Source organism: Panthera uncia, assembly GCF_023721935.1.
Source record: "Panthera uncia isolate 11264 chromosome C1 unlocalized genomic scaffold, Puncia_PCG_1.0 HiC_scaffold_3, whole genome shotgun sequence".
NCBI classification, from domain to species: Eukaryota; Metazoa; Chordata; class Mammalia; order Carnivora; family Felidae; genus Panthera; species Panthera uncia.
The window spans coordinates 75,698,864-75,723,865 of record NW_026057584.1 but is presented as its reverse complement, the minus strand read 5'-3'; the positions used below and the strand labels follow the sequence as shown (position 1 = coordinate 75,723,865).

General features: G+C 35.8%; 1 protein-coding gene across 1 annotated transcript in view; it reads left to right on the top strand.

Moving 5' to 3' along the window:
• GALNT13 (polypeptide N-acetylgalactosaminyltransferase 13) overlaps positions 1 to 25,002 on the top strand; it is a 528,170-nt gene that overhangs the window by 480,353 nt on the left and 22,815 nt on the right. Inside the window, exon 11 of the mRNA XM_049615630.1 lies at positions 3,458 to 3,556. Within this exon, the coding sequence (XP_049471587.1) occupies positions 3,458 to 3,556 (99 nt within the window). The remainder of the gene's footprint in view (positions 1 to 3,457; positions 3,557 to 25,002) is intronic.

Below are 25,002 nucleotides of genomic sequence, written 5' to 3'. Positions count from 1 at the left end.
GTACCTAATATTTCAAAATGAACTAAAATAAATTGTATAATGATAAAATGTAGAAAATAATGCTATAAATCAAACTTAGAAATACTCTTAAAATGAGTGCATGAAATGTAGTAAAGAATTAGAAATTAAAGAATGAATTCATTTAGAAACAAAGACTAACCTTGAAACAACACAAGTCAATAATCCCAGAAACCCCCAATAATTCCACTTTTAATAGAAGGTCACATATAGAAGAGAAGCAAGAAGATCCAAAACAATAGGATTTTCTAATGGGAAAAATCAAAACAATAAAATAAAATGAACATTACTAACTATAATTTAAGAAAATGCTTTCCTGAAAGTAAATTTGAAACTACATGTTGAAAAGGAATGCTATGTTTCTGGAAGAGTGATCCAGAATGAATGATATTAAGATGCATAGTGGTAACTCTATTGAACTTAAAAGAAAAAGATCAGTTTGGCATTCAAGCAAATAGACATTTGTAAAAAAGAATAAGGCAAAGAAAACCAGATTATCATTAGACTTTTCAAAAGCAACTATTTACGCTGGAAGTAAATTGCATAACATTTTAAAGATACTCAAGGAAATAGATTGTGAGCCAAGGATTTCAGATATACCAAATTGATATTCAAATATAAAGGCCATATATATATTTATCAACATGCAAGAACTCAGAAAATTGTTTCCAGTAAAGGGAAACATCATTTGTCCATTTGCTCAGGCAAAACCTTGGAATGCTTGTCTTTTTTTCCTCTCATAGCTCATATCCAATTCAATCACAAATCTTATTTGGGTCGGTCTTAAAAACATCCCCAGTTTGACCTATCCACCTCTATCGCTATCCTACTATTTCAAGCAGCCACCATCTCTAGCCGGCATGACGACAAGGCTCCCCTTACGTGTTTCTCTGCCTCTACTCTTTACTCCCTCTAATCTGTTCTCACAGCAGCCAGAGAAAGCTATAAATAGGTCATCTTCAGGCTTAAACACTTAATGATTTCTTACTTTATTTAGCGTTGGATACCTCTCTCCTCTGCCCCTTGTTCACTGCACCCTGGCCATATTGCTAAACTTGTTGTTTGACTCAGTTTTTCTCAGCTGCAGAGAGCATACATTTGCTGTTCCCTCTGTCTGGACTACTTCTCCACACATGGAAATATGGTTATTCTCTCACTTTACTAAGGTATATCTTCAAGTATCATTTTCTCAGAGTGGCCTTCCTAGTCCCCTATCTAAAATAGTACTCCTTCCATCACTTTCTCTACCCTTCCTGTGTTCTTCATAGAAGTTCTTGAGCTTCTGATATATTACAAATGTATTTGTGCATTAAACTCTTCTCTAAAATATAAGCTTCATGGTGGAGAGGACTATGTTTATTTCGTTCACTTCAGTAGCCTCAGCACCTTCAATGGTGTTTACATGAAGTATACATACTCACAATATTTGTTGGATAAATGCATTCATAAGAGGAGTTACAGACCAAGCTTATAGGTCTATAAGCTATAGGTTAATAATAATTACTGGGGACAAAATACTTTGGAAGCATCCTTAAGTTCTGTGCTTAGTTTGTCAAAAAGTAGGATGATATGCATCCTCATATGTCCTTTTAAAATGCTACTGTCAGAGTATGTACAGGTCTGAATATGGCTTTAAATCTTCTTTTGTCCATCAAAAAGACAAAATTTTATAAATGACATGTTGCCCCTTTAATTATTAACCAGAATCTATTCAAGTATCATGAATCTAGCAGAGGTCCTCTGAATCAGATTGCATAGCTTACATGTAAAGGTGAATTAACCATTTTGTGACAATTTATTCCTCTAAGGGTTATAGTATTATACTACTCTGTACTTTTTAAGAATAATATAGCATTTTATTATTTCTCAAGAAGTCTGCCTTTTATGAAATGTTAAGAAAGTAGGATATAAAGAATTTAAATATAAACTTTTATGTCATGTGTTGATTAGGTCATATGCAACATAGGCAGCCTGATAAACATCATCTATCAATTGTCACCTTTCTCAATTCTGTCAAGCTACAGGTCCTGAAACCTTTAATCTTCACTTATAGTCTCAGTATCCTTCAGTGCCTGAACCAACCTATATCAGATTAAGAGTGTATTTCAGCCCTAAACCTACCAGTGTGGAACTAGAACATGATTTTGCTTCTTGAAGCTTACGTCCTTTCTCTTTAATATTCATAGTGTGTTCTGATCTTTCTAATGTGTTGCAGCTCAGGTTCTTGATGAAAGGATCTATAATCCTGCTCTAAATCTCAATGCATTGACACTTCTGCTCAGCTCTTTCAACCTTTGCAAAGTATGAATTCCAATTCCCACTATTCTCAATTGCTGACTGGGGCCTTAAAGCAAATCACACCACTTTTCCCAATTCCAGGAACCATTACTTGCCCTTTGCATTCTGCATCAGACAAAAAAGTGATTCATATAAACCTCATCTATCCTTTTTAGAAGTTTGTGATCTTATTCATTTGCCAATATGAAGAAAGAAATATGTACCTAAAGCATAGATGACTAATTAGATGTATGCAAATAATGTATAAGTGAATAGTAAGATATGCAGGTTCTAATAAGAGTCACAGCTAAGAACTTTTCGGAAGCAGAGTGGACAGGTACAAATACATACTTGTAGTTTAGACTAAGGGAAAAATTAAAAACGTTCCCATTCCATTTATTAGAAATGCCTTTTTAATTATTCGTTTGTGCTTAATTTAGTAATTTTAGCATCTTTAAACTCAATGATTGGCTTTTGTAATTACATGTGTCCCAAAGACAAATTGACATTATATTAATTATGGAACTAATGCAGTATTTGAGTGTAAACCAAGAATCTTATGCTTGCACTTGGCAATTTAATCTTGTTTTTGAGGGATTTTTAATCTGAAATCACCATTTAGCTTTATAATAGCTCTTCTTAGATCAACTCTTTTCCATTAAGTTTGGCGTTAGGTATGAAAAAAGATGAATGGATAGGTTTTAGTTACAGAAATAAACAATAATTAATCTTTATTAACATATGATGGAATATCTAGTAATAAAGCAATCTAAAGACACATAAATTTGAATATTTAACCAATTTGTTTCAATTCCTTTGCATACAGTACCACAGGAGTTCAAGAATAGACTATGGATTTTTGAGTGGAATTTGGCAACTGCCCTAATTTTAAAAGGATTTGGGAATGAATAATTTGTAATATATAGATATTTCCCCATTCTCTGATACTATGCTGTAAACAAGGAGTGCCTCTTGATTATATGCTAATGACAATGCCATTGCTGTTCAAGTTTACTTAAGTAGGAGTTTAGACAGAAAAAAGACAAATATTTTGTGTTCTTCTTGGAGAAATTTCCTTGCAAACATTTATCATCTTATTATCAATATACAATTTGATAACACCAGCAAGACTTTCTGACATGTTTTTGTATGTTTCCTTTAGATAAGAAATGTTGAAACCAACCAGTGTTTAGACAACATGGGCCGCAAGGAAAATGAAAAAGTGGGTATATTCAACTGTCATGGTATGGGAGGAAATCAGGTAAACTCTCCTTTTTTTTTTTTTTATCAGCTTCATCTTTGGGGGAGAATATTGCTGTGAAGCAATCATAGTAAATCAGGACTCACATGCCAATAACAATAAAGTCTTAGCTTAAGAAATTAATGGGCATTCAAATCAAGAACTAATTTCCCTATTACCCTAAGTATCTTAAGAAAGCGCTACAGAATTTAATAGGGCAGCATTTTCGATGATCCCAATTAATGAAGATAGCCAAATATTTTAGACCTATCTCATTTTACCATGTATGGGCAAATGAGGACCACATTTTATTCTGTTATTAACTGAATAGTATGAAATAACCCCTCAACTATGATGTTTTCCCAATGGTGCTTATTCTAAATTGTTTTTGTATATGTTTATGTATATCGTGTTTTCTATGAATTTCTGGGGTTCAGTAAAATTTTTAAATGCATGACTAAGCACATCTGTTACATTTTTGCTTTGGGTGTCTGAAGATGCTCTTTGGACCAGGTAAAAAATGTAGTATTTAAACAAAATTGATGCTTGATTAAAAGTCCAAGACAGTTTTTTTTTTTGTTGTTGTTGTTTTTTGTTTTTTTTTTTTTTTTGCGTGTTGCAGTCCAATTATTAGAGTCCTGTCAGACTATAACAAGTTTCTTGTATGCTCTTTAAATGTTGAAAAGTGGCTCTGCAAGGTGGGCATGTGGAGGCTGCTTAGCTGTGAGTCTTCAGATGGGGCAGCCCTGCTGTTGTGGCCATTTTGAGAAACAGAATTTGGGATTTGTAGAGATTTATAATGGAGTTTGAAGTAGCTAATCCTCAGTAGACAAGTTGTCTACAAAAGTGGAGGAGACATACACCAGTGAGTTCTTTGTTTAGTACATTAGAGTAAAATTAGGAAACAAAAGTTATTCTGTCCAGCACATCATGGTTACAGAGGTAATGCAGTTGAATGTGCCAAGAATCTACAGAGAAAAAGCAATAGCCATGTTGAGTTTTGACACTATACTTCAAATAGGACCTGTGTGATTCAATGGAGAACATTAAAAAAGGAATTTTTTAAAAACCAAAAAACTATTTATTAAAATCCTAATTGTCCAAAATTTCAGTGTAAGCAGGAAAATATTTAAACCATAGTCTCTAAATTAAAGCATGGAAAAGTAACTTTATGAAACAAAATAGGAACAACAATATAGGCAGAACAATGGCAGAGCACTCACAAATGGTCCAGCTTGTATATTTATTCACCGTGAATGTGAGAGGCCTCTACTACCAAAACCAATGTAATCCCAATTAATTCAGCTGGAAATGGAAAAGTTGAACTGTTAGAGGACTAACTGTGCATTGTTTAATTTTTTCCCAAATGACAGTAAAAAATTTGAAAGTAGTCAACTCTTAACATTTGTTTGGGTCCTCAGTGACTTTGCAAAGAAACCAAAAACTTTCTATCTTTGCATTCTTCAATCCGTAAAGTTAACTTTTATCATTGGCTGGTCACAGGAGGGCTGCTGAAACTCCAGATATCATGTCCATTTTCAAGGCAAGAAGAAATAGGGGTAGAGAAGAGCTGCAGTAACCATGATTGTCCTTTTATTAGGAAAAACAAGACTCCCTAAAGGCTTTACATACCTCCCTATAAGTCTTTTTGGCCAGAAATGTGTTACTTGAATACCTCTAGCACAAAAACTGAATATTTTACTACACTTACATGTGACTACTCCATACAGTTTATTTACCATGGATACTGAGTGGACATGTAGAAGTGTCTCCCATAATGTGTTTCAGCAGCTTATGAAAAAAGGTCAACTGATCATCTGGACCATGATGATCTATAGAATTCCAAAAAGCCACACTATGATTCTAATGCAGATGAAAATGAAGGAGGAAGATAACCTAGATGATTTATCCTAAGTTTTTTTTAAATGTTTATTTTTGACAGAGCATGAGCGGGGGAGGGGCAGAGAGAGGGAGACACAGAATCCGAAGTAGGCTCCAGGCTCTGAGCTATCAGCACAGAGCCTAACGCAGGGCTCGAACTCATGGACTGCAAGATCATGACCGGAGCCGAAGTCAGACGCTCAACCGACTGAGCCACCCAGGCACCCCAATCCTCCTAAAGTTTTTTAAGTTGCCATAGTATTAAAAAGGATAACTAGTCATATATCTGTATTTTTCTAAGTGACACAAAACACCTGGATCATAAATGTTAAAAATTACATTATTCATTTATAAGTGTTCAAATATTCAGGAATAAGCTACCCCACTCTACCATAATCTTCTTGTTGGCAGGAACTATGTCTTACTCCTTTCTTCATCTCCAGCCATTGGCTGAGTGCCTGGGATATGGCAAGTACCTAAAAACTATGTAGACGTTGCCAAAAAGTGTTGTTATTGTCATAGTAACCAAAAGTATCTAAAGACACCAATCTTAGGGATTCATTAATAAAGTGAACAAACAATAAGCAAAAAGCCCATACCTACACGTATTCTAATGTTTCTATATTATCAACTTAATGGCAAGATAGGAGTTAAAACCAGTATTTTTCCATCTACATAAATTCAGGTCTACAAATACACATAGAAAAAAGTCTATATAGGAGCCCTTTTTGTTATAACATGAACAATGGATATGACTAAATATTTACCCAGACAGGAATGTTTAAAGAAATCACAGTGCATCTACAATATAGAATACTATATAGCCACTGGAGTAAGAGAGGTCTATATTTATTATCATGGAAAATTGAAAAGGGAAGAAATTTGGAATATGACTTACTTTGAATTATTTTATTTATGAAAAATGTATATGAACATTTTTCTCAAAGTATCTATAATACCTATATTTATATAAATGTAATAGATTTCTAAGCATTCTTAACAGATTATATCTGGAATATAATTACCTCTGCTGAGAACAATGAATTGGAATGGGAAATTTTACTTTTTACCCCATTTTTCTGTATATATCTATTGTTTTCGTAATTAAAATGGAGAAAATTGAACTATTGAGTATAAAAGAGTATCATTTTAGAGCCTTGCTCTGTTCTGGTTAATTGGGTCATTTATGGTAAATTAGTTAATATTTTTTAGCTTTAATATTTTATTTACAAAGTGAATAAAAGACTTTTGCCCTTTTTTTCCTCTACAGATTAGTAAAATTTGCATAACTAATACTAGCTTGGCATATTCTAGACACTCATTACATATATTGGTCTATTGCCATCAATTCTCTTATTTCCATTTCTGTTCTCAATTGTTTCTCTTTTCTCTATAAGAAAAAATAAAGTGTTCATTCAGTGGCTAATGCCAGAGGCAAGATAAAATGTACAACACTTTCAATGGTATTATTAAGCTTAATAAAATTAACTGCCTCTCTTGTTTTAATGTATATTATGAAAAAATTAAACCATCACATAAAAACCCTATTATGATTTATATTTTGATGGAACTCAATATTTCTTGGATGATTAATCCTAGTTAGTCTATATTTAGGAACATGTTTACACTTTTGACTTTAAAAAAGAACAGATTTTAGGATTTTATTCTCAGAGCTACCTTCCCTGTTTTTTATTGTTATTCTCTTATGTTACCATGGAAGCAGTATCTATTTTTATGGTTATTTAGTTTAAAATTTTTAAAAGTAGCCCCAACCCATATAAAATATTCAAATTTCTCACTCTTGCTTTGCACAAAATTCATAACAAATGTTAACATTTTTTTAGCATTTCCACTCAGTTGGGTTTCTTTTTTTTTTTTTATTTTTAAGTTTATTTCCTTTGAAAGAGAGAATGAGAGGGAGGGACAGAGAGAGAGGAAGGCTCCAAACTGACAGCCCAGAGCCCCACACAAGGCTCAAACTCATGAACTGTGAGATCATGACCTAAGCTGAAATCAAGAGTCACTTAACTGACTAAGCCACCCAGATGCCCCACTCAGTTGCATTTCTAAAAGAAGGTGCTTTATGTTAATTGACAACTATCCCTTAACCATTTCTCCTTGCACACTTTTTTTGTTTTGTTTGTTGGTTTTAATTTTCTTGGAGATATCAGAAAAAAACTTTTCAGTAGTTGTTGGAAATATTTTTCTTAAACACTCAAATATCCAGCATATTCTCTCACCCCTAGGCACCTGCAGGGCTTGGGATATGGTAGGCACCTAATAAAAACTAGCCAAGTAAATGAAAGAATGCATGGAAGTTTTTGTAGCCCGAATACCATAAAAACAAGATATCAACTGTTGAATTATTACATTCAACATTTGATCTTGAGGTATGCTTTTAGAACCTTAATAATAAAATCTTCTATCTCAAAGAATAAATTAGAAAGCCCATTCCTATTTGTTCTTGAAATGCTTTCATTAACAAGTAATACGAGGTCATTAAACACTTTCAAAAGAATGAAAATAAAGAGGAATTTGATTAAAACTTGAACACAAATTTTTACAAGTGAAAGAAAAACTGAACAATTTCCTAGTAGAAAGTACATACTAAAAAGTCATGGGATTGTCTTCTCTATACTTCTGAAAAGATGAAATTCTCTGGAAGCAGTTCCATGTCCCCTCCAGTGCTAATGACTCAGATTTATATCTGCATCCCCAACCTCTCTCCTGAACTCTGGAATCTGTTGCCAATTAATTACTGGAAATCTCTACAGGCATCTCAAACTCAATTGTTCCACACTGTACCCATTTTCTTCTCTTTCACATAAGCATCCAAAATTTAAATCCAGCATACACACTTCCGAAGTTTGGCCACCAAATCCTGGTATTTCCATGAAAATGATATCCCTTGACTCCCACCTCTAAGACCCTTTGTAACTAGGGCCTACATCTTTGTTCTAGCCTGTATTTTCTTTCACCTGTGTGGTCAGAAGACCTCATTTCCATATATCATATGGAATTTCATACATACATTCTGTATATACCACATTAGAATTAAAATCTGATTAAAATCTCCAGCGATTCTCCACTGCCCAGTGAATAACATAAAAATTCCTTACTAATGATATATACAAAATCCCACATAATTTCATCCCCATCTGACTTTCCAGCCTTGTCTCCCTTGATGTTCTAATAGTTTTTTTGTACTCTAGACATATGTCTGCTAATTTTCTGTTCTGTGTGTGCTCTGTGCATTTTCATGTATCTTCAATTCACTGTTAGTGTTCTACTTACACTATTGACCACACACTACACTCACAAACTTAAGACATATTCACTGTTTAAAACCAAAAAAATTTAGCTTCTTTTCAGCTGTTGACTAATAACTTCGTAACCTAAACAGGGCCTATTTTTAATGCATAGCTCTTATTTAACCAGTCCCTTATTATTTAATACACAGTACCATTTGTGAATTTTTATCATTATAGATCAGGCTCATCAATAACCTTGTAGCAAAAATCTAGTGAGTATCCATATTCACTTCTTTAAAAATAGTGTCTAGAAGTAAATTTTATAGGTCAAAACTGATGCAACATTATAAGGCTTTATATATGGTGACAAATTGTTCTTTTTAAGGTTTTACCAGTTTAATGGGACTAATAGCTAAAATAGGGAGAGGTACTATGTTAAACATTTTATATGCGTTACCGCCTTTGATTCCCACAACAATCTATGAAATACATAGTGTTACTTTCCTGATTTTACTCATGAGTGTAATGGGAACCCTGAGAGATTGGTAACATGATTAGGGGGTAAAGCCAGTTTGATTCTGAATCTGGCCGACTCCCCACCAAGTGTATGTTCACTGCATTTGTATTGATTTCCAACTCCACTCCCCCAGGATTATGGTCAGAGTGGAGAACTCTAAACAGGTATTGTATTTTTGCGTTGTTTTTGAACTTTGCCAATTTAGTATGAGAAACATTTTATCTTATTTGAAATCGTATCTCTAACATTATCAATGCACTTAAGCAGTTTAAAAATGGACATCAATACTTTGAAGATATTATAGTCATGTTTTTGCCTATATTTTCATTGCTGATTGAGGGAGTTCTTGTTTCTCTTGTCCACTTATACAAATACTTTGAGATTATTACCTTCTGTGATATGTGTTGCAGACATTCTTCTGACCTGACATTTTATTTCTGGTGTGTTTTCATGTACAGACTTTTAAACAGCTTATTTATTCCAATCATTGTTTGTCTTTTGCTTTCTCTTTTTGATGTAGAAATATTTTTTTTTTTTAATTTTATCTTGAAAGAGAGAGAGAGCACACATAAGCACAGGAGCATGTGAGCGGGGGAGGGGTGGAGAGAGAGGAAGAGAGAGAATCCTAAGCAGGCTCCAGCTGTCAGCAGAACCAAGATCACAACCTAAGCCAAAATCAAGAGTCTGACACTGAACTCACCCACCCAGGCACCCCTACTACTCTTTTTTGATGAGGTGATTTTAAATGTCATTTGCATCATCTTTAAATTTTTTTAACATTTATTTATTTTTGAGACAGAGAGAGACAGACCATGAATGGGGGAGGGTCAGCGAGAGAGGGAGACACAGAATCTGAAACAGGCTCCAGGCTCTGAGCTGTCAACACAGAGCCCAATGCGGGGCTCGAACTCACAGACCACAAGATCATGACCTGAGCCAAAGCCAGATGCTCAACCAACTGAGCCACCCAGGCACCCCCATTTATATGATCTTTAAAGAGCCAATATCAAAATTGGCAAACAGGCCTTAGTCTTATTGGTCATATATTATATCTGACACTAGTTTTAATTTAAAATTTTTATAAAATATAATTGGGTATAAATTAGATTAATATTTATAAAATAACCATTGTACTTTAATATCAAGTATGAATATAAAATTTTTAAACATCCAGTGGTGAGTCCTTCCTTTGAATTATAATACCTTTTTAATCAAAAAAGGGGGGAAAAGCAGCCCCCATATATATTGTACTCAATTTTTCTAAAGACAAAAAATCTAAAATGATGGAAAAATACTCATATTTTAGCAAATGCATTTCTAATGATTCTTTTTCTCCCTGGAGCCACTCATCTGGGGAGAGCTAGAAAGCATATGGAAATATTCCATGTAATTTATTGTAGTAAATGATTCACAGCCATTTTTCAAGGTAGCAAGCCTTTAGGGAAGCTTATGCTAGTCATTTATTAACCTTGTTTTCTGCCAAGGTAAAGAAGAGATTATTAGGTCTTATCAATACTTTCAAATATCTTCTCCTCTAAAATGTGATTATATTTAAAAAGAATTTCACCTTATGGCAGTAAATAAATTTTGAGAGTAAACAAATACTTTCCTTATTATGACCCTCTCCTAAAAAAACTATTTTAGTAATAATTTTATTCTAATGTACTCACAGATTGTAATGAATACATTCATTCAACAGATATGAATTGACTTTACAGTTTGCATTTTTATAAGTATTATAATTACTTAGAAGCCCTTTCTACATTAATTTGGTCCCCTTTTAGTAAAGTTTGCACACTAGAATTAAAACTCACCAGGGTAAATTTGCAACTGAAATGAAATAGCCTAAGAGGAAAGAAGGAACTTACCATTCATTAAATGTTTAAATGATCTGGATAGCAACCTAGAAGAGAGCATCATTATTTATATTAAAGGAACATCTAGTAAGCTTGAATTGATGGAAATTTTCAGGAACTTAAACATATGATGTGATTCTGCCTAGTTTGCCTGGCTAGAGTGTTTCCTGGCATAAAAACAAATAGCAAATCTGTTGTGTTCAACCCCTTTCTTTCGTTACTCAGAGACTGTGAAATTTTTTTCTTAAGGGTCCCTAAAAAACGAGCCCTAATATTGGCCTTTTCTTAGATTTATCTTTTCTTCTACAGTCTAATTTTTGTGTCTCTACATAATGATAGTTACTATCTGATGGGATTCTTGAGCAAAAGGCTAAGAAGAATTCTGGAGATATCTTTGGTGCAAAACAGGTGATTTGATTAAAGCATGGAGACAGGGCCCATGGGCTGAAAGAGCTGCACTGAGGTTGTGAAGACTGACTGATTATAAATTTTTAGATTTGTGGAGGGAGGAGGGATAGAGATTAAGTTTCTAAGGAATTTGGAAGACTTTCAGAACCTTGAGGGGCTAGCTACTATTAAGATAAGGTGACTTTTAGTATTTAGTAAAACAAAAGCATTAAGGAAGGCAGCCATGAGTTCCTTGAGGAAGGTCACACTGCATGTTTCAGGTGTCTACAGGTGGGCTGCAAGCTGTAAGGAGATTTCATTTATGCGACATTTCTTTTGCCTTTATTTCACTCATCACTATCTTATCACATGACATTTTTTTTCAAAAGCTATAGAAAAATTGGCAGTGCAAGTTAACCTAGCATATACTTTTACTATTTTACTGTAAAATATTTAAAATTAATTTCCTGAAATCCTACATTCATTTCAACAAGCCACACCTTTGGCTTTGAGTTTTCTAGCTAGTAAGTATGAAATTGGTTATATGATTAACTGTGTCAATAATATAAAAACAAGCCACCCTCAAAATGATTCTATTATTCCTGGTATTGGAAATGATAAAAATTTCTAATGTGAATCCTGATAAAGCAGCAAGGGTCCATGAAATACAGTCAGACCAACACTAAACCATCCTACACACCTAGAAAACTGATTGGAGGATTAACACAACAATCTGCACAACCTGAACCACAGAATTCAGCAGGTACATGGCACGGAGTACCTGTACCTGAAGAAGAAGGAGAAGGTGAGGTGAATTTCAGGAGCGAGAAGCCGCTGAGGGTAGGGAACTGCTTTTGCAAGCAGAGAGAGGATGGAGACTGGGGGGGGATGAAAATACGGGAAAAACATCCCTCCCCAAAAGCAGCTGGAGAGAAAGTGGAAAATTGGAAACAGCCGCAGCGACTAAACTAAAAAGGGAGAAAGGAGAGGGTTTAAATTCCACTAAGACTGTAAACAAGGGGAGTGCAAAGGCTGCAACTCTGCAGCTCCATACCTGGCGGTGCTCTGGTGGGAAGGGCAAATCCCCAGGAACAGAGTGGGGTCCGGAGGTTCTCAGGCCACAGGGGAAAAGTAGTTCCACTGCTGGAAAGACATTTGGTAGAAACTGTTGAAGCCACCTGGACCCAGCAGACCCCAGAAGGCAGCCACATTTGCTGGTGCTGGGGCAAGGTCCTTAAGGGTGAAGCCTGGTGCCAGATGTCTGTTGTGATTTTCCATAATTCCTGAAACGCTTCTGCTACACCATCTCAGGAACTTTTCCTGGGGCGGGCTGGCACCTGGGTGCAGTCTCTGGGCACCTGCAGCAGCAGGGTCCAGCAAACGTTCCTGGGTGCAGTTGACATTCAGCCATTGCTCTTTTGGCCATTGCTCAGTGAGACCCTCCAGCAGAGGTCAAAGCCACAGTCCTTCAGAAGTAAGGGGCCGGGAAAACAGCCACACCTGAGACAAAACTCATAGCGAGGTAGTGCCTGGGGCTTGGTCACGGACAGTGAAACAGCGGGGAGTGGATGAAAGCTGAAGACAGAGGACAGATGCGCAATTGCTGATCAGAACAGACTGGGTAGCAGGGTGACAACATTTTTCACCTCCCCGATGCATGCGCTTACGCACCAATGAGCACCTCAACAATCCACCCCAGTAGGGTAGCAGCGTCATCTAGCGGAAAAACAGAGCCGTTACACTGAGCACCTCTCAACTGAGCCAACTTTGCTCTTCAAGAATACAAGTCTCACTGCCGGCTTAGTTTATGGACTATAAAGCGCTACATAGACTGACTTCTAGGGGAAAATGAAGTAATTTCAGTCCTACTTCAATCTGTTAGCAGGTTCATCTATTCAGTTTTCTTTCTTTCCTTTTTTTTTTTTTTACACTTCTTTTCTTTTTCTTGAATAAAGAAAAATTCGTTTTTATTTTCAATTTTCAATAAAAATATTTTTCTTTAATTTTTATTACTATATTTTTACTTTTGTGTAATTTTTTTCAAATTCTATTTTATTTCCATCATTTTATTTTAGTCTACTTCAGTGTATTCACGTTTTCAAATTTTTAATTTCCTTTTTATTTTTTCTTTTCCTTTCTCTTTCATTTTTCTTGTTCTTGAATGCAGAAAAACTTCATTTTTACATTCAATTTCTATTAAAAATATTTTTTTACTATTTTTTTTGCTTCTATGTAAATTTTTTCAAATTCTATTTTACTTCCATCATTTTATTTTAGTCTACTACAGTGTATTCACTTTTTCAAATTTCAAACGATTTCATTTTCTTTTTCTCCTTTTCATTTCTTTTTTCTTAAATACAGAAAAAGATGCATATTTTTTAATTTTTCTTAAAAACATTTTTTCTACTATATTCTTTACTTTTGTGTATATTTTTTTCAAATTCTATTTTACCCCCATCATCTCATTTTAGTCTACTTCAGTGTATTCATTTTTTCAAATTCTCAATTTTTTTTTACTCCTCACCCCCACTTTTTTCTCTCTAATCTGTCAAACCACTATCAACACCCAGACCAAAACACACCTAGGATCTAGCATCATTTATTCAATTTGTGTGTGTGTTTTTAACTTTTAATATTTTCTTAATTTTAATTTTTTTAATTTCAATTTTTCTACTTCATTAATTCCTTTTCTCCCTTCAAAATGACAAAACGAAGGAATTCACCCCAAAAGAAAGGGCATGAAGAAATGACAGCCAGGGATTTAACCAACACAGCTACAAGCAAGATGTCTGGACCAGAATTTAGAATCACAATAATAAGAATACTAGCTGGAGTCGAAAATAGATCAGAATCCCTTTCTGCAGAGATAAAGGAAGTAAAAAATAGCCAGAATGAATTAAAAATGCTATAACTTAGCTGCAATCACGGATGGATGCAGTGGCGGCAAGGATGGATGAGGCAGAAAGGGAATTAGCGATATAGAGGACAAACAGAAAATAATGAACCAGGAAAAAAAAAGGAGATGAAGGCAAAAGAGCACAATTTAAGAATTAGAGAAATCAGTGACTCATAAAAAGGAACAACATCAGAATCACAGGGGTCCCAGAAGAGGAATAGAGAGAAATAGGGGTAGAAGGGTAATATCAGCAAATAATAGTGGAAAACTTTCCTAACCTGGGGAAAGACACAGACATCAAAATCCAGGAAGCACAGAGGACCCCCATTAGATTCAACAAAAACTGACCATCCACAAGGCATATCACAGTCAAATTCACAAAATACTCAGGCAAGGAGAGAATCATGAAAGCAGCAAGGGATAAAAAGTCCCTAACCTACAAGGGAAGACAGGTCAGGTTTGCAGCAGACTATCCACAGAAACTTGGCAGGCCAGAAAGGAGTGGCAGGATATATTCAGTGTGCTAAACCAGAAAAATATGCAGCCAAGTATTCTTTATCCAACAAGGCTGTAATTCAAAGTGAAGGAGAGATAAAAAGTTTCCCAGACAAAAATTAAACGAGTTTGTGACCACTAAGCCAGCCCTGCAAGAAATTTTAAGGGACTCTCTGAGGGGAGAAAAGATGAAAAAATACATACATACATACATACATACATACCAAAAGCCACAAAGATTAGAAAGGACCAGAGAACACCACCAGAAACTCCAACTCTACAAGCATCATCATGGCAATAAATTCATATCTTTCAGTACTCACTCTAAACGTCAATGGACTCAATGCTCCAATCAAAAGACATAGGGTAACAGAATGGATAAGAAAACAAGATCCATCTATATGCTGTTTACAAGAGACCCACTTTAGACCTAAAGACACCTTCATATTAAAAACAAGGGGAGGGAGAACCATCTGTCATACTAACAGTCAACAAAACAAAGCTGGAGTATCCATACTTATATCAGACAATCTAGACTTTAAAATACAAATGTATGGACAACTAATCTTTGACAAGGCAGGAAAGCATATCCAATGGAAAAAAGACAGTCTCTTCAGCAAGTGGTGCTGGGAAAACTGGACAGTGACATGCAGAATGAACCTGGACCACTTTCTTACACCATACACAAAAGTAAACTCAAAATGGATGAAAGACCTCAATGTAAGACAGGAAACCATCAAAATCCTTGAGGAGAAAGCAGGCAAAAACCTCTTTGATCTTGGCCGCAGCAACTTCTTACTCAACATGTCTCGAGAGGCAAGGGGAAACAAAAGCAAAAATGAACTATTGGGGCCTCATCAAAATTAAAAGCTTCTTCACACAGAAAAACATTCAGCAAAACTAAAAGGCAACCTACAGAATGGGAGAAGATATTTGCAAATGACATATCATATAAAGGACATATCCAAACTCTATAAAGAACATATCCAAAATCTATAAAGAACTTACCAAATGCAACACCCAAAAAACAATCCAGTGAAGAAACAGGCAAAAGACAAGAAGAGACACTTCTCCAAAGAAGACATCCAGATGGCCAACCAACACAGGAAAACATGCTCAACATCACTCATCATCAGGGAAATACAAATCAAAACCACATCAAGATACCACCTCACACCTGTCAGAATGGCTAACATTAACAACGCAGGCAACAACAGATGTTGGCGAGGATGCGGAGAAAGAGGATCTCTTTTGCATTGTTGGTGGGAATGCAAGCTGGTGCAGCCACTCTGGAAAACAGTATGGAGGTTTCTCAAAAAACTAAAAATAGAACTACCGTATGACCCAGCGATTGCACTACTAGGCATTTATCCAAGGGATACAGGTGTGCTGTTTCAAAGGGACACATGCATCCCCATGTTTATAGCAGCACTATCAACAATAGCCAAAGTATGGAAAGAGCCCAAATGTCCATCAATGGATGAATGGATAAAGAAGATGTGGTATATATATATAATGGAGTATTACTCATCAATCAAAAAGAATGAAATCATGGGGAGCCTGGGTGGCTCAGTCGGTTAAGCGTCCGACTTTGGCTCAGGTCATGATCTCGCAGTCCATGGGCTCGAGCTCCGCATCGGGCTCTGTGCTGATAGCTCAGAGCCTGGAGCCTGTTTCAGATTCTGTGTCTCCCTCTTTCTCTGACCCTCCCCTGTTCATGCTCGCTCTCTGTCTCAAAAATAAATAAACGTTAAAAAAAATAAAAAAGAATGAAATCTTACCATTTGTAACTACATGGATGGAACTAGAGGGTATTATGCTAAGTGAATTTAGTCAGAGAAAGACAAAAATCATATGACTTCACTCACATGAGGACTTTAAGAGACAAAACAGATGAACATAAGGGAAAGGAAACAAAACGTAAAAACAGGGAGCGGGACAAAACGGAAGAGACTCATAAATAAGGAGAACAAACTGAGGGCTACTGGAGGGGTTTTGGGAGGGAGGATGAGCTAAATGGGTAAGAGACACTAAGGAATCTACTCCCGAAATCATTGTTGCCCTATATGCTAACTAATTTGCATGTAAATTAAAAAAAAAATAGGAAAAAGCAAGGAGGGACACCAGACCAAACCTAGAGGAACAACAGTCTTAGGAAATTATATCAAAGTATGTCACTGCACACAGAAGGACAAAAGAACTATTTATTCTATTAATTATAGTGTATCATATCAGTCTATGCTCTAAAGAACTTAAAATTAAATTTCTATAGGGCGTAAATGTTAAAATATTTTAAGCTCTTAGGGAAATGATTCATGTAAATCTGTATTCATTTTACTAACGGGATTCCCAGAATATTTTTTAAAAATTCCCTTGAAAAGTTAAACTATCATACATTCTCATAATGAGGAAAGTTTAATACTACTCTAGTTTAATAAAATCCACCCCCCCAACACACACACACCCGTGAGCACACACACAGTACTTCTCTTACACCATCAGAAGAACTTTTCATACTGAGAAGGGTAGGCTGTTAGCACAAAAATCTTAGCAGGGTCCATCTGTTCCCGGCTCACCCTGGGCTCACCTGTTTATCTGCTCCGCAGCCCTGTTAAGTACAAGACAAGACTCCAAGCTTCCCGCTAACATTACCAGGATAGGCTTGTCTCCATTAAACCATTAAGTGCCAGCAGAGCTCTCCTCTCTACACTTGTTTCAGTCTTCTGAACCTGATTCCTCTCTCCATTTTATCTTCAAGTGCTTTTCTCCTGACTTGTGCATAATTCTTCTTGACTCCACACCTGAGTCTTAATTATTACCCTCAGCTGCTTCTTTGTTCAGGTGAACTTCCTGCCAACGTTTTCATACATTTAATACCAAAAAAACTAATGGTGTGAATGCATGAATTTACTATATATAATGAATATTAAGGTCCTTTGAAATGAACTCCTATTCTCCCCCCTTTTCCATGTGTATGCCTAAATTTCACAGAGGACATAAATAATTATTTAAAATTACCATTTGAAGCAGTTTAGATGAAATTTAATCTTGGCTTAATCTAATAGTAAAGGCCACTTTATTAGTTTCTAAGTAAGGTAACAGTGTCTATGATTTCCAAATTAACAGGGTTGGCTAGCTCACTTTGTCTTCACTGGAAGCCAAGCAGAATCCATCCTTATTTTGATTTGCTTTGCTATACCTAAGATATTCTTCATCCTACTGTGTTCTTAATTCTATCATAGTTATTAAATTCTATAGAAGTGACAGAAAAGGGAATTTCTAGGTCTTTGTTTTTCTTTCAAATATGAAAGCTTGTTTTTTTAGGGAAGAAAAGGTAGTACAATAAAGCCTCAGTAACAACAACAAAACTAGGAAAGAAATTCATAATCAAATACTTGACTAACCAATGCCAGAAAAAGAAACAAAGTTTGGAAAAAGAAAAAAATCCGTAAAATCTGCAAGGCAAATAAAATGTCAGGTATAATTTTTTACAGCACCAAGATTTGTAAGAATTCTTTACTTAAAACACCAATTTTTAAAAGGAGTCATCATATATAAGATATTATGAAGATGAGCCAATTAAATGCAGCTTACATAGGGGTGCCTGGGTGGTTCAGTCAGTTAAGCATCCTTGATTTGGTTTCAGCTCAGGTCATGATCGCACAGTTCATGGGATGGAGACCCTTCACACTGACAGCACAGAGCTTGCTTGGGATTCTCTCTCTCCCTGTCTTTCTGCCCCTCCTCCTCCTCTTTCTCCTCCTCTTCTTTCTCTCTCTCCCTCTCTCTCATGCACCCACTTTCTCCATCTTTTCAAAAAAAATAAAAACTTTAAATAAGTAGGTAAGTAAATACAAGCTTGCATATCTATGATATGCAAGAAAACAAAATGTTTTAGATATTTTATTTGTTCAGAGTATATATTCCATAAATATTTTTCCTTGTTAGAAATGTAGACATAATCGTGACAAAATATCAAAATATCTTTCATATCTTAATGGTCCTAATGGTTTTAGGACCTTTAACGATTCTTTCTCACTCTATTGCGCTGTCTTCCTAGTTAATAATTTATTCTCATCATTAAAACCTATCACTCTTATTTAAATAGAAGTATGCCAATAATTTCTTCTTTGCATAAAATAGTACTTCTCAATGTTTTTTTTCAGACTAATTGCATCCTATACTAAATTAAAGCCCAGATCAGCAGTATGAGATGGTTTAGTTATTATTATAAGCTTTTTAAGAATGGAGCATGAATTCTTGGTCCCAACAGTCTAGGACAGTGATGGGCATGGAAACTCATATATTGAACACTAGTCCTATGGTAGACCTTTACCAGATGGTTTAAATATGCCTGGAATTTGATTCTCACAATAACCCTAATAGAAAAGTATCATAAATGCATTCTATTTTTCATATACCTTACTACACAGCATTAATTATATCTGATCTGAATCAGCCATGCTAAAACATCAAGATAACATCAGAAGGCCTGAGTGTCCACTACCCTAAACCTGCTCAGGCTGCAATAACACAAGATCATAGACTGGTTGGTTTAGACAATAGACATTTATTCTCTCAACAGTTCTGAAGGCTGGAAGTCCCAGATGAGGGTTCCAACACGGTCAAGTTCTTGTGGGGACACTCTTGCTGGCTGGTACACTACACTGCTGCATTCTGGCTGTGTCTTCACATGACACAAAGAGAGCTGACTCTGGTCTCTTCCTCTGCCTGTAAGGGCACTAATGCCATTACGGGAGCCCCACCCTCGAGACCTCATCTAACCCTAACTAATCCCCAAACACTTCACCTCCAAATACCATCAGATTGGCAGCTAGGGTCACATTATCAATTGGGGAGAGGGGGAAACACAAACATCCATTTCATAGCATTGGCTGAATGGAAGTTATCCTTTCTGCCCTCAGTTTCTAGTATGGTAAAATTGATATGGTTGAACTAGATGTTCATCAGTTCTAATAGTCTTTATCTCTATCTTTAGACAAGAGCAGCAAGTCCAGATGATTTGTGAAATCTCTGTTCCAATGACAGGGGACATGGCTTGACTTTAGAGAAAAAACATGTAGAAAATAAACGTTTTTAGAAAATGTATTAGAACAATGTGAAAATTCTGAACTGTCAGTAACCAAAACCTAATGATTTAAAGAAACAAACTCTATCAATCAAGAATTCATTGAGCACTGTATATATACTCAGCAATGTATGGGCACCAAGAGGAACACAAAAATATACCTAAAACTCAAACTATTTTGTGTATAAAGAAGTTGGTGAAGATACTGTTTGTTGCATCTCATAGATTCCTTCCATGAGTATCCCTAAGAGAATTTTATACCCCACGGAGTAATAGGAAGGGTTGGTTGTCTCCCAAGATAGGTTTTTCTTTTCTCTTTTATTGCCAAATACCTGATCCATCCAGAGGCCATTAATATTGTTCTATGGAAAAATATATTGACCTTATATTGGATACTTTCTTTTAAACATTACCAATGTTTATGTGGATGGATTTTTCTTATTACTATCTGTATGTTACATATCTATGTAAAATTCTGTTGAAATCCACTTCCACCTTTTTATGAGATGAAACATAATAGGTACACAATCCCCATACTCAATCTTGATGGGAATACAAAACAATCATCATTGAAACAAAAAGTATTTGTACCGCTACACCTGAGGAAGTGTTCAGAAGAAGGTCAGATAAGAACAGGAGTGGGTCTGAAAGGCTTCACAGCTGTCAGTGAGCACAAAGAATGGAGTATATGGAAGGACAGCGAAAATACTGGCCCAAATGGAGTAGAAAGCCTGCTTCTATTGGAACTTCAGTTCCAGTATAGTGGAACTAAGTTTTCTAAGTAGAGGAGAGAAGATGATAATAGAATGTAAATGTCAAGCAAGGGAATTTTGATTTGAAGGGACAAAAGGAGCAAAGGGCTTTCAGGCTGTAAATGCTGTCAAAGGAGAGCTTGTAACCTGTTTCTAATACAACCTCATGAAAATACTTGGACATGCACTTCTGTTATTAAAAATGACATGGTGAATGCAGCCAAACTGAAAAGGGCTTTTTATTCTGGTTATTTAGAACCCAAGTAGAATTTGACCACAAGCAGAGACAGACTATAGACCTTTATTTCAGCTCATTTCATTTATTCTTGTATCAAAGGACTTGATCCAATGTAGAGCAAGAAGCTACATGTAGTATATACAGAAATTACACCTTTCCATTCAAGAGAAAAAGGCTTCAGTAGGTTACCATAAAAACAGCCTAGTGTCCATTCCAGTTTCTAATGAAGGATCTTAACCTTCTAACGAAAACCTATCAGATAGATATATTTCTACTCAAACTTTCTAGTTACTAACATTCTAAACAGATTTGGGGATTTTTTGTTTCAGTTTGGTTTTGGGTTTGTGTATGTTTTTAGAGAGAAACTGTGTGGGCAGGGAAGAGAGGCAGCAGGAGAGACAGAGAGAGAGGAAAACCTCATGCAGGCTCAATGCTCAGCTGAACACTGGGCTTGATCCCACAACCCTGGGATCATGACCTGACTTGAAATCAAGAGTTGGACACTCAACTGACTGAGCCACCCAGGTGCCCCAGAATTTTTTTTTTTAAGAAGTAAAATTTGTGTATCTGGTGGGGATTTGCAGAAATTTTTTTTTGAGGCATTTTTTTCAAAAAAAAAAAAAAAAAAAGCTTTCCAATTCAGAGGTGCATTTTATGGTCATGGAAACACCAAGGAATGATCACAGTGGTTTTTATTGTTCACAATGGCCAATGTTCAATCCATGCCTTACACACAGCTAAGGGAAAATGCTACTTCTCTGTGGTAAAAATGGTCACATTATAGTTCCATCTACTAAAGAGAACTTTCCTTCATCTTGCCGGTGAAACAAGTGGCCCAGAGAAGATTTATTACGGGAGTCATAGTGTGTTACAGATAAACCTATTATAAAGATAGGGCCCCCAATTTTAGCCTGAAGTTTTAGAGACATGTTAAAATTGATCTCTGAGATCTCCTGTAAAGAAGAATTCCAAATAATTTATGTAGAGAATCCCCCTTCCAGAAGGTAGACTTTAACTCTCTTGCCCACCTTTCAGGTGGTCTGTACTTCTCGACTTACTTTTAAACAGTAAACAGAGAAGGTGGTGGTGATGGTAAGTTTACAGTAGAGAAACATGGCTGATACTACCTAAGTGATCAAGGCTCTACACTGTGAGCCATGTTGGTACCATGAACCCCTGATATGATGTGATGAGAACGGCACTTCACCTTCATGGTCTTCCTCTCAAAAAACATTCTAATCATGAGATAAACATTAGACAAACCCAAACCGAGTGACATCTATAAAATACCTAACCAATACTCCTCAAAACTGTCAAAGTCATCAAAAAGAGGGAAGTCTGAGCATCTGAGTAGGCGAAGAAGACATGATGACTAAATGTAATGTGGTATCCTGGGAAAAAATGAATAGGAGATTAAATGGACAGTTTAGGGGAAAATATTGAAATCTGAATAGTCTAGAGCTTAATGTTTAAACTATCAAAGAAGGAAATGTTAAGTGTGTGAAAAGAGCATGGGATTTGGGGGCTGATAGGCTGTACATCAAAGACAGTGAGTGACTGAGGGGAATTTATTTAACCTCTCAAACCCCTTACCCCTCATTTATAAAAGAAGAATTCTAATGCTTACCTTGAAAGGTTATTAAAGAAACATATATGATATGTGGATTATCATACCTAGGGTATGCAATATATTTAAAATGACTTCCATCTTGCCTAACACACAGCAGGTGTTCCCCAGTGGTCTGTTCTTTCTCTCCTTCCACTTGCTTTCAGCCCAACATCCAAAGGCCACAACCTCTGTCCCTTTGCCTGAGGGTTTTCACTGCCAGAATCTGCTTTGCCTACCTAGTCACTCTTGGGGATTTCCATCCGGAAGCACATCCCAAGCAAACTGATGGCAGATAACATACATTATCCCAAATTCTTCACCCTTTGAGGGGACTGCTTGTTCTATGCAGAGATCCCCAAAGGCGTAAGTTCCAGTTATCCATAGTACAATTAAGTTGTAATGTACCATCTGTTAGTTCTTTTCCTTCATTACTCACCTACTGGTTTTTCCTGGGATCATCTAAGTAATAAACTACTTACACTTGAATCTTTGACTTGCAAACTAAAGAGAGTCTGATCTTTGCAGCAATGATGACTGGTATAAATTAAAAGGACTACTTTAAGTTTGAAATCACCTGGAAAATTTTAGTTTTATTTGCATTCAGTGCAAATGCTATAATAATCTGGAAATTATTTTTAAAATTATGTCTAATTCAATCTAAAGTATAGTTTACCTTTACAAATAAGAGGCAGTTGTAACTGATACACAATAAATGTATCTTTGTGCCATCTACAACATAATTTGCCTTTCGGGGCTTTTCATATATTCAATCATTTTTATCTATTATTCCATACACCAGACTTTCAAGAAGTACCTAATGATATAAGTGGATACCTTTTAAGATATGAAATATTATCAAAATACCAGTTAAAAATATATTCAGAAAGGATGGCACAAAAGTCTTTTACCATGAATTTCTGGCTAATAAACACAAACAAATATACTAGTTTATATAGATGTCACATGAATGATATATATTATTGCTGCTGTGTCTATTTTACATTCGCAGGCATAAGTCAGTAAGAACCTAAAGACCAAATATCTTGGTGCTCCATGGTGCTAGTGATAAACGGTATCACTCCATGAGCTAGTGATAAAGGGAAAGTGTGTATTATATTTCCCATGGCTGAAACAAAATATCCCATCCAGTAATTCATTTGACTTTCCTTGCAATTTATATGTGTGAGGGCAAATTCTTCAGAGAATAAATATATAAGGAATAATATAATCAGGGTAAATGTAGCAGAGAATACCATCAAGAGAAAGATAATTTGTTACAGAAAATCATTACAATGGGAACATGGAAAACAGAGTTTAAGGTAGGCTGGAATAGTGGAGGAATCTCTTACAAAAATGTTGGCACCCAATTAGATTATTTGGGTTTTGAATTCAGTTTCAGGAAGAGCCTATATAGTTTGGATAAGGCCTGAAGCATTTAACATGCCCAAAAGTATTTGAATAAATAGATGGATGAATAATTGAATAAATACCTAAATGATAGAGACATAGCATGGGAGAAGGTATTCACATGGTAAGAATAATTTGAATTTTTGTATATATTTCCTTTTTCCTAATGGTCACCGTATTAGTTTTCTATTGTTGTATAGCAAGATACTACAAATTTTGTGGCTTAAAACAATGCAAAATTATCATCTCACAGTTCTACAGGTATAATTCAGGAGCAACATGACTGGTTCTGTGCGTAGAGTCTCATAGGACTAAGATCAAGATGTTGGCCAGAGCTGAGAACTCCATTGGAGACTCAGGGCCCCCTTCCAAGCTTCCTGGTTATTGGCAGATTTTAGCTCCTTGAAGTTGGGGAACTGAGCTTCCATCATTGGTTTTTGGTGTTGTTTTTCTTCTGGCTGTGTGCCAGGAGTTGCTCTCAGCAGCTGGGGGCTCTTCTAGTTCCCCTGCCATACTGGCGGTCTCCAAAACAAGGCAGTGTGCATCTTCAAGGGCAGCAGGAAAATCTGTCTCTTGGGTTTCTAATTCTAGGTCTTATATAACATAATATAGTTATGGAGTGACTTTCCTGTCAGAGAAGAGTCTCACACACACTCAAGCAAAGGGTGTTTACAAAGGGCATGTGTATTAGGATAGGAATCTTGGGGCCATCTGAGAATTCTACCACAATGGCATAGAAAACAACATCTGCACATGCAAACGTATCTAGTGGGATATCCAATGGGGCTTAAATTTGTAAGTTATATTCTTCAGTAGCACAATACTAAAATATGAGTACTTGGAGCCCAATGTTTATATTTTACATTTCTTGAAGCCTTCCTTTAAACCCCTTCAAGACAGTAAAGTATTAAACATACATAAACTTTAACATCAATAGTGTCTAAAATGGGAGGATTTAACAATGACATAGAAGGAAAATAGAAACATAAAGAAAGAAATGTAACATTTTGTTATTGTATTAGTGCATCCTGCTTATATTACCTAACTCTCCTGCACTAATTTTCACAAAGTGAACTAGAGATTCCAAAG